Here is a 14,596-nt window from a genome sequence, read left to right as displayed (position 1 = left end):
TTAACTTATTTATTTTAATTTGACCAGAGAGGGACAGAGAGAGAGAGAGAGAGAGCGAGCAACAAGGTCTGGGACTTGAACCACGGCCATGTGGGAGTCCAGCATCCTTAACCACTATGCCATCTGCCAAGCCCGAGTTATGTCTCTCTTAGAAAATGTTTGATTTGGGACCAGCAGTTAGCATAATGGCTATGTTGCTGGACTCCCATGCAGTCAACCGCGGTTCGCGTCCCGGACTCGGTGGCTTAAACTCATGCCAGGTGCGTGTGCATGTGTGCCCAAGGTCCCGAGAGGAGAATAGAGGAGAAGGGATTGCGGCGTGGCCATCCCCCCTGGGGGGGGATGATGATTTCCCGCTTTCTGTCTGTCTCTCTCTGTCTGGTGAGCGCACACGCCCTATAGCAAAAACCTCTCCAAAAAGAAAAAAAAAAAGTGTTTGTTTTTTAAATTTTGTCAGAGGGTATGTATGCTTACCAGAGAGAGAGGGAAAGTGAAAAAGCATCCCCTAGGGGAGGGAACCAGAAGTTAGCGTAATGGCTATGTCGCTGGACTCCCATGTAGTCCACCGCGGTTCGCGTCCCGGACCCGGTGGCTGGGGATATGGCACCAGAGAGAGAGGGAAAGGGAAAAAGCATCCCCCAGGGGATATGGCCATACCATAATCCCTTCTTCATCTCTCCCTCGTTTGGATTTTGGGCATACATGCAGTCTTGCTGGCCTATTTTTTTCGACCCTCCAGGTCCAGGACTCAAACTGTGCAGTCACCCCTGTGGGATCCAGCCACCTTAGCCAGCTGGCTGACCCCTATTTTCCCCCTTTAAATTACCCATTTTGTGGGAAGAATATTTGAGACTAAATATCCTATTCACTATCAATCCTTTACCTGCTAATTTTAGCATCCATGATTCTTTCCTGAATTCGTACTATTCAAATGGTGAATTGTCTAACTGCATCATTTCTTTTTTTTTTTTAAAGAATTATTTACTTTATTATTATATTTAAATTTGACCAGAGAGAGACATACAAAGAAAGTGAGAAAGCAAGCCACTAGGTCCAGGATCCGAAACACGGTTGCCTATGTGGCAATCCGGTACCTCAACCACCATACCACCTACCAGACCCCTGTATCATTTCTTCTATACATTTCATTTGATATCATTCTAGTCTGTTTTGTGGCTAATAACAGAAAATATTTTAAACTAGTGATTCAAGAGGTTTATCTTGCAGAGTACTGATCACATCACAAGGCTGTGTCTGTCCTTGTGTTCTCAGTCCCTCTTTTTTAAAAGAAGTTTTTGCCTTAGGGTGTGTGTACTGTAGGGGTGGGGGGGATACTGTTGGAGGTAGACAGAGAAAGTGAGTAGGAAAGTGAGAAATTAGTCCCCTGGGGGGATGGCCATGCAGCAATCCCTTCTCCATTCTCCTGGGATCTTGGCCATGTATATACACATACTTGGCATGAGTTTTAAGCTGCCAGGGCCAAGACTCAAACTGTGGCTGGCTACATGGGAGTCCAGCATGTAACCATTAATCTCTCATTCTGATGTAGAAATATATTTATTTTAATGGCCAGATTTGGCAGACTGGTCACTGTTTTTTTTTTCAGCATGTCCTATTATTATATATATGTATGTGTACATACATATTTTTAAGAGGTTTTTGCCTTAGGGCACATGCACTAGCCAGAGAGAGAGAGAGACAGAGACAGAGGGAAAGTGAGAAAACAACCCTCAAGGCAGATGGCCATGCCATAATCTCTCCTCCTCTTCCTGGGATCTTGGGCATGCGTGAATGTGCACCTGGCATGTTTCAAGCCACTGGGTCTGGGACTCAAATCACAGTCAGCCAAGTGGGAGTCCAGTGAGGTAACCACTCCACCATCTGCTGGCCCCTATTGAGTATATTCTTAATTTTCTGGTATAAGTTCTAGATTCATTTTGTAGTTTTTTTGCCTCTGCCTCAGAATTAGCCATTTTTATCCAGAAGTCCTAGGTATTTTGAAGAACATTGTTTAGAAAGCAAAATCTGGGGGCCAGCAGATGGTTTACAGTCATGTTGCTGGAGTCTCACATGACTTACCATGGTTTGAGTCCTGGATCCTGTGGCTTGAAGCTCACGCCAGGCACATGTGTGTCTGTGCTTGAGATCCTGGGAGGAAAATGGGATTGCAGTGTGGCCATCTCCCTGGGAATGATTTCTTACTTTCTCTTTTCTGTCTCTCTGGCAAGTGCATGTGCCCTATGGTAAAAATCTCTCAGGAAAAAAAAAAAAAATCAAGCAAAATCTGGGGGTCAGCAGGTGGTGTAGTGATTAAGGTATTGTACTCCCACATAGCCAACTGTGGTCTGAGTCCCAGACCTGGCAGCTTGAAACTCATGTTGGGCATGTGTGCATGTGTGCCCCCAAGATCTTGAGCAGAATGGAGGAGAAGGTATTGTGGCATTGCTTTCCTGGGGAAGGGGGAGGAGGGGGAGGAGAGTGTAATTTCTCACTTTGTCTCCAGTGAGTGTGTACTTGCCCTATAGCAAAAATCACCTTTAAAAACAAATAAGTTTACTTAACTTTAGGCCAGTGGTAGCATGGTTGTTAAGGTGGCTGGATCCCCACATTGTTGACCATGTGGTTTGAGTCCTGAACCCATTTGCTTGAAAAACACACAGGTGTGTGTGTGTACATTGCCAAAATCCCAGGAGGAGAATGGAGGGGAAGGGACGGCTGTGTGGCCATCTACCATGGGGTGATTTCTCACTTTCCCTCTCTTCATCTTTCTCTCTCTCTCTCTTTCTGGCAAGTTCACAGGCCCTATTGCAAAAACTCAAAGTAAATGATAGTTTATTTCAGTTAGTTCTTCCCACTCCCCACATCCTTCAGTGATCAGGTTATTCATTTAAAATACACTTAATTTGTTTCTATTTAGTTCTCATCCTAGGGGTCTTTTTTTCTTTCTGTACCCATACTTACATTTTGTAGCAGAAAATATTACTATAGTTCCAAGTTGAAACTGCAAAAGGAGGTATATTTAGAAATGTCACTAGACCCCCATACCTCATACTTCCCTCTCAACATCTCCATTCTTTTCATCTTATTTCCACCCACTGTCTGGGCAACCAGTCTCATTAGTTTCTATTTTATTCTTCTTTTTTTCTAAAACTTCTTGTCTCTTTTTGCCAAAATAACCAGATACATTTATATTTTATTTCCCTTTCTTATTTACACTAAAAGATAGTGTACTATAAATATTCTTGGACTTTGCTTTTTTCACTTAACAGTATGGGGAGAAAATGGAAATGGAAATATGGAAAAATGGAATGAAAAGATTAAAAGTATAAGGTATAAACTTTATTTTCTCGACATAAACTCCACCAAGTTCAATATACATTCATATGCCACCATTTAGTCTATCCCTAAAGAACTGATGGTCCTCAGGTTAGCCCATGGCCTGGTGGTTAAAGTAGGTGGATTCCACATGGCTGATTGTAGGATTTGAGTTCCGGCCCCAGCAGCTTGAGAAAACACGTTAAATCTCCAAAAGGTGACATGAAGAAGAAAGGACTGGCATGACCATTCCCCATGGAGGATACTTTGCTATTTTTCTGTCTCCTGTAAGTGCACAAATGCTCTAGCAAAAGAAGAAGAAAGCTGTGTTCTTGTATGCAGCTAATTTGAGTGCAAAAGTTTTGGTATCCTTTGAGCAGAAAGCTTGGTCTACTTTAACTTTTCAGTTAGATTATGTTGGCTGAACCAGTGGAGATGTCTGTGATGTTGGCTATTGTTTCTTCTGTGAATCATCAGTCTACTTGAGTTATGAACAAAATTAATTTTTAATCTCAAAAATCGTAGGTGGTTTCCACTGTAGCTGTCATTTCCATCATCTTACCTCATCCATTCTTAAGTTACTTGTTTGTAAACTATGACTTGTTTGCGGCATTCCCCCGTGACCTTTTCATAAAGCATTAGTGATTTCACCATTTTTCCAAGCTTTACCATAAAAATTTTTTTAAAGAGATTTCTGCTATAGGGCACATACACTCACACCAGAGATAGATAGAAAGTGAGAAATCACCCCTGGCGGGGGGGTGGCTACACCACAATCCCTTCTCCATTCTCCTCTCGGGATTTTGGGTGTATACAAGCACACACGCCTGGCCTGAGTTTTAAGTCACTGGGTCCAGGACTCGAACTGTGGTCAACTATGTGGGAGTCCAGCGACATAACATCATGCCATCTGCTGGTCCCATTTCACCATAAATTTGATGTTTGTCCTTGCTTCATTTTTTTTGCAGAATTCATTATGCTCTGACAGGCATAACATTTCAAATTGATGTTTTATCCTTCTTGGTGTCTCAAACTAGATCCTGGTCAGATGTTATAAAGCCAGTTTTAGTTTCAGTGCAAAAGAAAACTAGAATGCATGGTTTTACATCTTACATTCCATAAACTTTTTGAGCACCCCTCATAATTTGAATGTCATTCCAGAGTTTATTCACTTTTCTCTGTGTGTTTAGGTTGTTTCTGAAATTTTATAATTAAAAACAGTGTTGCAACAGATAGATGTGTGCCTGTGTATTTGTGGTAGGTAAAATTTTAAGTTAGTCCCCAGATTGCTGCCTCCTGGTGTATCCACCCTATATAATTCCTTCCCCTATGCGGGCAGGACTGTGAGTATGATGGATTTCATTTCCATTGTTAGGTTATGTTAATGACAAAGGATTTTGTAGGTAGAAGTCAAATAAAATCATTTGACTGAGTTAACAAAAGAGATTATTTTCAGTGTGTCCCACTTAATAAACTGCACCCCATTAAAAGGCACTGGAACAGTCTCTTCCAGAAAATAATGACACTTTCCACCCCAACTCATTTTATAAGGCCATTACTACCCTGAACAAAACCAAAGATAGGGGCCAGCAGGTGACGTGGTGGTTAGGGTGCTGGACACTCCCACATGGCTGACTGCAGTTCAAGTCCCAGACCTGATGGCTTACTTTCTCACTTTACCCATCTCTTGCTCTCTTTCTCTGGCCAAATTAAAATAAATGAATAGATAAAAATAATAAACAATTCTTTATCATAAAAAACCAAAGATAAAAGGAAAAGAAACTATATACCATTACCTGTCATGAGCTCAGATGTGTGTTGGTTATAAAACCAACCAAGATCTGTTGTTTTTCTGCTTCCATTTCATTGACTTCGATTTTGATTTTTTTTTTTTTTAAAGAGATTTTTGGCATAGGGCATGTGCATTCACCAGAAAGAGAGACAGACAGAAAGCAAGAAATCACCCCTGGGAGGATGGCCATGCTGCAATTCCTTCTCTCAGGATTTGGGTGACACACGTACATGCACATACACCCAGCACGAGTTTTAAGCTGCTGAGTCTGAGACTTAAACCACAGTCAACTACATGGGAGTATAGTGACGTAACCATTACAGCATTTTGATTTTTATCATTTTCTTCTGCTTGTAAATATTCTAAATGCATTTGAATGTACATTCTGTCTTGGTTGGTTGGAGTGTGATATGTCAGTTAAATCAAGTGGTTAATAGTGTTGTTCAAGCCTTTATGTCCTTATTGATTTTCTTTACTTGTTCTGACAGTTATTAAGGTATGTGTGTAATTTCTGACTGTAATTGAAGATTATCTGTTTTTCCTTATAACCTCATCAGTTGTATTTGTTTTTTAAGATTTATTTATTTAATTCCATTTGTTATTATTATTTTAAAAAATTTGACCACAGAGAGAAAAGAAAAGCGAGAAAGCAAGCTGCCAGGTCCAGGACTTGAACCATGGTTGGCTGCGTGGAAATTCAGCACCTTCAACCACCATATACCACCTGCCTCATCAGTTGTGTTTTTTGTTGAAAACGTATCATTAGGTTTATAAACATTTATGATGGTTATAAACATTATGATGGTTTATGATGGTTATACTCTTACTTAACTGACCCCTTTCTTATTATGAAACTCTATCACTTGTAATATTTGCTCTGGGATATATTTTGTTATTAAAATAGCCACCCTGGGGCTGGCAGGTGGCGTGGTGGTTAAGGACGCTGGACTCCCACATGGCTGACCACGGTTCAAGTCCTGGACCTAGAGGCTTGCTCTCTCACTTTCCCTCTCTTTCTCTCTCGCTCTGTCTTTCTCTGGTCAAATTTAAAAAATGAAATAAATAGGAACCAGCAGTTTGTGTAATGGCTATGTCACTGGACTCCCATGTAGTTGACCGTGGTTCGAGTCCCGGACCCGGTGGCTTAGAATTCACGCCGGGCGTGTGTGCGTGTGTGCCCGAGATCCCGAGAGGAGAATGGAGGAGAAGGGATTGTGGCGTGACCATCCCCTCTGGGGGGTGATTTCTCGCTTTCTGTCTCTATGTCTCTGTCTGTCTGGAGAGCGCACGTGCCCTATAGCGAAAACCTCTCAAAAAAAGGAAAAAATTAAATGAATAAAAAAAGAAAAAAAAATAATTCTTTAAAAAAAAAAAAAAAGCCACCCTATGGAACCGGCAGGTGGCATGGTGGTTAGGGTGTTGGATTCCCACATAGTTGACCAGAGTTTGAATCCTAGGCTTGGCAGCATGCTTTCTTACTCTCTCTCTGATCAAGTTAAAAAATAATAAGGGACTGGCAGGGGGGGTGGGGGGTAGGGTGCTAGACTCCCACATGGCCAACCATGGTCTGAATTCCAGACCTGGTGGCTTGCTTTCTCACTTTCCTGCTCTGCCTCTCTAGTCAAATTAAAAAGTGATAATAAATCTAATAAATAATCTTTTTTAAAAATAATAATAAAATTAAATAATTTTAAAAAGTAGCCATCTCGGGACCAGAAGTTGGAGTAATGGCTATGTCACTGAACTCCCATATAGCTGACCACGGTTCGAGTCCCGGACCCGGTGGCTTAAACTCACACCAGGCGCGTGTGTGTGCGTGCCCAAGATCCTGAGGAGAATGGAGGAGAAGGGATTGCAACATGGCCATCCCCCCTGGGGGTGATTTCTCGCTTTCTGTCTCTATGTCTCTGTCTGTCTGGAGAGCGCACGTGCCCTATAGCGAAAACCTCTCCAAAAAAAAAATCTCTTCAAAAAAAAGTAGCCAGCCCAATATTCTTCTGGTTTGTGTTAGCCGTTGTACATTTTTTCCCATCCTTTTATTTATTTGTGTCTATTTAAGTTTGCTATCAGGTGCCAGAGAGAGAGAAAGTGAGAAATCACCCCCAGCAGGGATGGCCAGTGGCAAGCTGCTGGGTTTGGGACTTGAACTACTCAGCTGGCTGCATGGGATCCAGCTGCCCTAACGGCCATGCCACCTGCTGGCCCATGTCTGTACATTTAATGTGGGTTTCTTATTTAGGCAGCCAGTATCCCCACCTGTAAAGGCATGGTTATGCCAGAGTCCCTTCCTTTCTCCATCCTGTTGGGATTTGTGGCACACACATACACATATCCATTATTTTTTTCAAGCTGCTGGAGCCAGGATTTGAACCACATTCAGCCATGTGGATCAGGCCCCCTTAACCACAAAGCTACAGGGCTGGCCTAGGGACAAACATGAACATACAGATAACTCTCGAACAACACAGGTTTGAACTGCACAGGTCCTCTTACATGTGAATTTTTCAATAATATATTAGAAAATACACTACAGTATTGTAAATGTATTTTCCATATGATCTTTTCTCTAGCTTACTTTATTATAATACAACATATAATACATATTACGCACAAAATCAGTTAGTCAACTGTTGATGTTATTGGTAAGGCTTCTAGTCAACAGTAGGCTATTAGTAAGTAGTGAAGTTTTGAGAGAGCCAAAATTTATATGCAAATTTTCAATTGCATGGGGGCTTGGAACTGCTGAGTCCTACATTGTTCAAGGGTCAACTGTACTTATTTTTCAGGAGGCAGCTCAAGGAGATTGCCTCAACCGTGCAGAGCAGGGGATTCCATGCTGTGCCTTACTGGGCATAGCGCTGTGGCATCTCACTCCCTGGCTTCTTTGGTCTACACAAAGGGCATATGTTCTGTGGGGAGTTGCTTTTGTCCCATTCCCAGCATCAGCCAGAAGAAGGAAATCACTTGTTTCTCATCTGAGAGATAATGCTCTTCCACTAATGAAGACATGTGTGAGATACCTCCACTGAGCCAGCATTTATTTAGTGTGAGAAAGGTAGAGTGGAGAGAATGAGAATGCTCTAGAGAGGATTACCATGGAGCAAGTCCTGGAGTCAGAACTGATTTGGATTCTCCCTGATGTAGACAATAGGGAATCCCTAGGTAGTAGGCAGCTGTGTAGGAAGAGGGCTGAGGACTGCTTGTGGCCAGCAGGACGGAACTAGTCTTCACCTACTTCCTACATTTCCTTCTGCACAAAGTAGATTTAAATCCACTGCCTGCTCCCAAAAGGGGCAACAACTCACTTGAACATTCCCACACTGGACACAAGACCATAAACTAGTTACTAGCACAGGGGATGAGCAGAACATGCAGGGTTAGGTTTAGCCTTTCTGTCACATTTCTATGTGAGAAGAACAGACTTAAGGCCCTAGGGAGAAGGAGGAGTTTAGAGGCATAAGGGAGTAAAAATAAAAATCTCATTAAGTGCAAAGACACCACAATAAGAAGCGCTTCGATTCCTAGACACTTGGCGGCACTTCAGTATCAGAGCCATCCCAGCTACAGCCTTGGAACTTGCTCAGCAAGAGTAGATGATCACACGACTCTTCAGGTAAATCAAAATTAGATGAAGGTTATTTATTGGTGTGATTTTTCTCCTGTAGTGAGCTTCCTTTACACAGCATGGTGTAAATAGCATCAAATTGAATGAAAAGTTTGTTAAATGCAACCATAAATAATTATAATAAATATACATCAAGTAACTTTACAGCACACATTTTTTAGGGCCAAGGTTTAGCTCTGTCTGGACCTCAAGGTGCTCTCCAGGAGAAGTAGCCATGTTAGCAGCAGATATCTTACAGCTGTCATCTAATCAAGTGATAAGCCAACGGAAGCTTCCGAAACCCCTCTTGGGGAGGTAGCTGACAGAATCCCAAGTCCATTCAAGGGATGAGGATTGCAGGGAACCAAGAATTTAAAGATATTGGGAGGCAAAACCACTTATAATAATCCAAAGGCTCTTTCATTCTGCAGAAATGAAACAAGAGGATCCTTGTTGTCAGGAATGCATCCTGAAGCAACCCCTCAGCCAAGAGGGCTATGGCCCTGGGGGGGCAGCAGGCCCCACTGTCCTTTCCAAGCAGGGCAGCTGCTCGCAGGCACTCACCTTTTGCAGTGACTCCTGCATCAAATGTAACTGATGCAGCCGTCACGATCTGTCCTAGGTTTATTTCATCCTTAGATCAGGGAATCTTTTCTACAATGGTCCTTAATGCATTTCCTAAGAATAGGGAAGAGATGGACGCTAACAGCACTAACTGTAAAACTCAAACATCTTTCCAACAGACCAGGGCCACCATGGAGAGTGGGAGAGCATTCCTCTTTCCTGGCCCAGCTCACACACCAAAGCCTTCTAGACGGCACTCACTCAGCACTTCCAATATTCACAATATTATACAATAAATACAGAGACGCGATTCTGTGAGGACTGGCAAGGCCCAAAACGAGTGTCCAACAAGATGATATGTGCTGCTCTTGAACAAAGTACCACTGAACAAAGACCTGTTTGGGGCACGAATGCACTGGGGCAGTAGGTGAGCCTGGAGCAGCTCAGCCCTGGCACACACACTTAAATGGGGTGCTGAGGGATGCGGGGCAGGCCTGGCCAGGGGACAGAAGGACCCCTTAAGTCTCCATCTGGGCTTGAAGGACTGAGTCATGGAAGCGGACCCTGAATTGAGCAGAGCACCTCAGTCAACTCTTTTAAAAAACGAGCCCATCACCCTCTCCTGTCCCTCATGTCACTGTTGAGGAAGAGCCGTTTCTGAGCACAAAAGTGAGGTGGGCTTGAGTCATGTGCTTTCCTGTTCAGTTGGTCTTGGTAAAGGCCCCCATGAGTACCGTCCCCCCACTCGAGGTGTGCAATTGCCATGTGTCCAGCCTTACTGTGAACCAAGGCCTGGAACAAATTCCTGGGTCTTCTGTGCTGAGGAGTCCTCAGGGACGATCAGACCACAGGCCCAGAAGACAGAAAGATGGGGTTGTCTAGATGGGAGAGGGCAGGAAACCACATGGGCTTTTCCTCAGGAAAACTAAGACCATGAACAAGTTCTGAAGAAGGAACACTTCAAGCCCCCTAGGTGTGTCTCACCTGTCTGGCAACTGGCCCAACCACTTCAAGATGAAAGGAGGCCTGCAGGAGCTGCATCTGGAAGAAACTCCAGCTCAAGGTGGGAGGGCACGGCTGGCCACAGATGTGGAGATGCCTTGTAGACAGAATGGAACACTGTGTGGCCGAGGTCATCTCACCCCCAGCTTCCTGCCAGGTGGTTCCATGATGAAGAACCAACTGGGGCCTTATGGCATCAGAATCTGATGGCCATGAGGGACTATGTCCAGGAAGATCAAATTAAACACGAACTGGGAACAAAACTAGCCTACAAAAATACCACACACGGGCAGCAAAAGAACCAACCCATCACGAAACATACAAATACAAAAGGCCCAGGAACGTGGACGAAAGTCTGGAAAAGTAAAACATCGCCAACTCCTCACGCAGGGCCCCAGAGGGACGTGCCTGCAGTGGCAGGCCTCCCACACCGACAGAGTGGGTGCCTCAGTGACAGCCTAACTCTGGGGTTTCCTCCCATCAGCCACTTAGGGGGTCTTCGCGGTAGTGAATGGCACAACGAAGTTTCTCCAGCATGATTTCCAGAGAAGAGTACTGGGGCAGCTTGATCATGAACATGCAGGTCTCCACTCGGATGTAGCGCGAGTCTGGGGAACCTACAGAAAAACAGCAGTCCCATGTTAGAGAGCTGGGGGTCTGTGTTGTGTTGGGGTCCCAGGTGGCCCGACTGACCTCATAGCATCAAGGTTTGCCTTACTGGGCAGCTCTAAGCCATCCAGGGCCAAGCAGGAGGGCATCAGTGCCCAGGAGCCTGGACCGGGCATGGGAAGGTTCTGGAGAAGCCAGATGTCCAGCGTTGAGCGGCACAGACACCTAACTGCTGACGTGTGGGGTCTGGCTGCAAATAGGCTTGTTTGGCCAATAAGCTGGTAGGATTTTGTAACTGAATTGTTTTTCTACATAAGATTAAATATTCTGGAGTTACAGGTTTTTTTGTTTGTTTGTTTTGCTATAGGACACATGTACTTATCAGAGAGAGACAGAGGGAAAATGAAACATCACCCCAACCCCCACTCCTCCCCCCCTCCCCCCCCAGGGATGACAGCCATACTGCAATCCCTTTTCCTCTGTTCTCCTCTCAGATTTTAGACCTGCATTCACACACCTGGCATGTTTTTAAGCTACCTGGTCTAGGACTCAAAGTGTGTGGTTGGTCATATGGGATCTAGTGCCTTAAACTCCATGCCACCTGCTGGCCTTTTTTTTTTTTTTTTTTTTTTAAGATACTGGGGCCTGGCAGTTAAAGAAGCAGATCCCACATGACTGACTACATGGTTTGAATCCCAGCCCTGGTGGCTTGGAAAGCAGGCTAGATATGTTTGTGGGTGCACGTGTGCCTAAAATCCTGACAGGACAGAGAATGGGAGAAGGGACTGAAGGTCATGTCCCATTAGGGTGTGCTTTCTTCTTCTCCCTCTCTCCATCTCTCTCTGGTGAGTGCCATGTGCTCTCTGGCAGTTAAAAAAGAAAGAGATGTTGGAAGGTATATGGCATTGGGCCTAGACTGCCTCGGTGTCATCTAGCCCATCCCCTCCTCCATATCTGACCTTGGTGGATGGTGTCACTATCCTCCTCCCTCCTTTGCACAGCCAGCAGTCCCAGTTCTAAATATCAACAAGCCTGTGTATTGCCACCTGGAATGTGACTAGGGGAGGGCAGTACCTGCCGTGCCATCTGGGGGGGCAATCTTCATGGGGTATGGGGGCACGTGGGCTGTGTCGGGACCCCCGTCTTTGCAGGGGCAGGTGAATGGGATGCGCTCCTGATTGCAGGCGAACTTGATGAACTTGCACAGCTCCTCCTGGGAGAACGTCTCCAAGGCCCCCCAGAAGAATTCGATGTGCTGGTCTGTCTCCATCAGTCCCACCTGGTACATGGTGTGGGCCTGAGGAAGAAAGGCTCAAGTGTGAGCAGCTTGGCCTCTGCTACCCGGCCTCCCTCACCTAGGGGTCAGTAGGCTGCGCCCCTCCTGGGCGGGATGCAGCGGGGACTACACATGGGCTGTGAGCATGGGACTGTTATGGTAATGACAAGGCCGTAGGTCTTGGGAGGGCAGAGTATGGAAGAACTACGACAGAGCCTCTGCCGATGCCTGCTGTGCAAGCCAAGGATGGAGCATAGGCCTGGTGCCTGCCGGCTGCCCAGCAGTTACCTACCTTCAGGAACTCGAGGTTGATGTAGGGGAGGCCACAGGTGCGCAGCTCCATCTCCAGCGGACTGAGTGTGGTGAGCAGCTGCAGCGGGATGATGGAGCCAAGGCCCGCCCGCACAGCTGTCACGCAGTCAATGTTCTGCAGTTCCCGCAGCCGCAGGCTCCGGATGGCTGCTGCGTAGATGTCCTTGTTCTCCCACCTGCCAGAGTGAGGTGCAGGTGAGGAGACCGCCAAAGAGCCTGGTGAGTTTGCTTTTCTGTCTGGGGGCCACACCCCGCATCTAGAGGTTCTAGGCCCATCCCCAGGAGCAGCCTCAGGTCCAGTTGCCCTGGCTGCCAGTCCTGGCACCTCAGGTCATTCCTTTCCTGCCTCTCAGGGCTGTTTTCTTCGTAGAATCCTTCAGCTGAAGACCATCTTTTTGGCACCCGATATCCTGTCTCATATCCCTCCCTCAGCAAAACCCACCTGTTACCTGGTCTGGGCCCTGGAGCTGCTGCCCAAGGCCAGGTGCTGCTGGCACACTCTGGGCGTCCAGTGGGTCAGCCCCTCCCACACGCACACACACTCACGCCACAGGGATGTGCCGGCCACGGCTGCACAGCTCCACCTCCTCGCCCGTCATAGTCAGGTAGGTGAACCTGCAGCAGGGCTTGTTGGGGCTGTCAGGACTCTCGGGGGCCAGGTGCTGGGAGGCAATCTCGGCACACAGGGCCTCTAGCTCGGTCTCGTCATTGATCTGGAGGGCAAAGCAGAGCAAGGTTGACTGCCTGCCCTGTTGCCAAGGAAGGTGGAACTCTGACTTCCATGGGGCAAACACCAGGTGCAGCTCAGGGGTGGTCTACCCTTGGCCATGTGGATGGGCATGTGGCATGGGCCTGGCCAATCAGAGCCTGCTATGAGTTCAGGTTGGGTGCGTAGCCTAAGCCAGGCCAATGAGACCCACATCCCAGGGCTCCTCCTACTAGTGTTTGGAAGCAGCAACACACTTTCACTGGTGTGGATCCTGTTGGAGGCCATCTTGTCAGCACATGGGGACACTGCTGAGACCAACTGATGTAGTCAGGATAGAGCGTGTGCATGTGCATATGAGATAGACAGACAGAGGCACCCTCCATAGGGTCTGGTTATGCCCTGATCCCCTTCTCCCAGTCCTCCAGTCTTCCTGGCACAGGCAGTCGATGTTACTAATGTTCTCTGGGAATCCAAATCAATTTTCCCCGGAAGGTAGGTCTGCCATGGAGGCCTAGGCAAAGGTAGCACTGAAGGCCCTGGGACCCTGAGGCCCCCCAGGATCTTGACTGTGCACATGTGAGTCCAGCGTGTTTCAGGCTGACCAAGCCAGGGATTAGACTTCTCTGAGCACTGCTTTACCTCTCTGCTGTGGTAATGCTTTTTGTCTTAAGAATGTCGGGACCAGCAGATGGTTTAATGGTTACATTGCTGGACTCCCATGTAGTTGACCACAGTTTTAGTCCCAGACCCAGTGACTTAAAACTCATGGCAGATACTTGTGCATGCATGCCCAAAATCTCGAGAGGAGAATGGAGGAGAAGGGATTGTGGTGTGGCCACCCGTAGGGGGGTGATTTCTCACTTTTTATTTTTCTGTCTCTCTGGTGAGTGCATGCACCCTATAGCAAAAGTCTCTTTTATTTTTTTAAAATTTGTTGACTTTATTCATTTATTTATTTTAATTTGATCAGAGAGAGAGAGAGATGGAGTGAGAGAGAGGGAAAGTGAGAAAGCAAGCTACCAGGTCCAGGACTCGAACCTCAGTCAGCCATGTGGGAGTCCAGCGCACTCAACCACCACACCACCTGCTGGCCCCACAAACGTCTCTTTTAAAAAAGAAAAAGAATGAATAATTAGGGGCCGGCAGGTGGCGTGTTGCTTAAAGAGCTGGACTTCCACATGGCCGATTCTGGTTTGACTCCTGAACCTGGCAGCTTACTTTCTCTTTCTCTGGTCAAATGAAAAATATAGTAAGAAGAAATAAAATAATTTTTTTTGGAGAGGTTTTTGCTATAGCACGCATGTGCTCGCCAGAAAGAGAGAGAGAGAGACAGAAAGTGAGAAATCACCCACAAAGCGGGATGGCCATGCCACAATCCCTTCTCCTCCATTCTCCTCTCGGGATCTTGGGCAC

The 14,596-nt window shown here is 46.1% G+C and overlaps 1 protein-coding gene across 1 annotated transcript in view; it reads right to left on the bottom strand.

Annotated features, from left to right (window-relative positions):
* Positions 1-8,721: 8,721 nt before the first annotated feature.
* HECTD4 (HECT domain E3 ubiquitin protein ligase 4) overlaps positions 8,722-14,596 on the bottom strand; it is a gene marked incomplete at its 5' end in the record, with an annotated part of 148,680 nt that continues 142,805 nt past the window's right edge. The window contains 4 exon segments of the mRNA XM_027771636.1: positions 8,722-10,894; positions 11,961-12,183; positions 12,455-12,650; positions 13,021-13,187. Coding sequence (XP_027627437.1) covers positions 10,758-10,894; positions 11,961-12,183; positions 12,455-12,650; positions 13,021-13,187 — 723 coding nt within the window.

Source organism: Tupaia chinensis, unplaced genomic scaffold, assembly GCF_000334495.1.
Source record: "Tupaia chinensis unplaced genomic scaffold, TupChi_1.0 Scaffold000226_1, whole genome shotgun sequence".
Lineage (NCBI taxonomy): Eukaryota > Metazoa > Chordata > Mammalia > Scandentia > Tupaiidae > Tupaia > Tupaia belangeri.
Note: the sequence above shows the minus strand (reverse complement) of the source record. Positions and strands in the feature narration are given on the sequence as shown.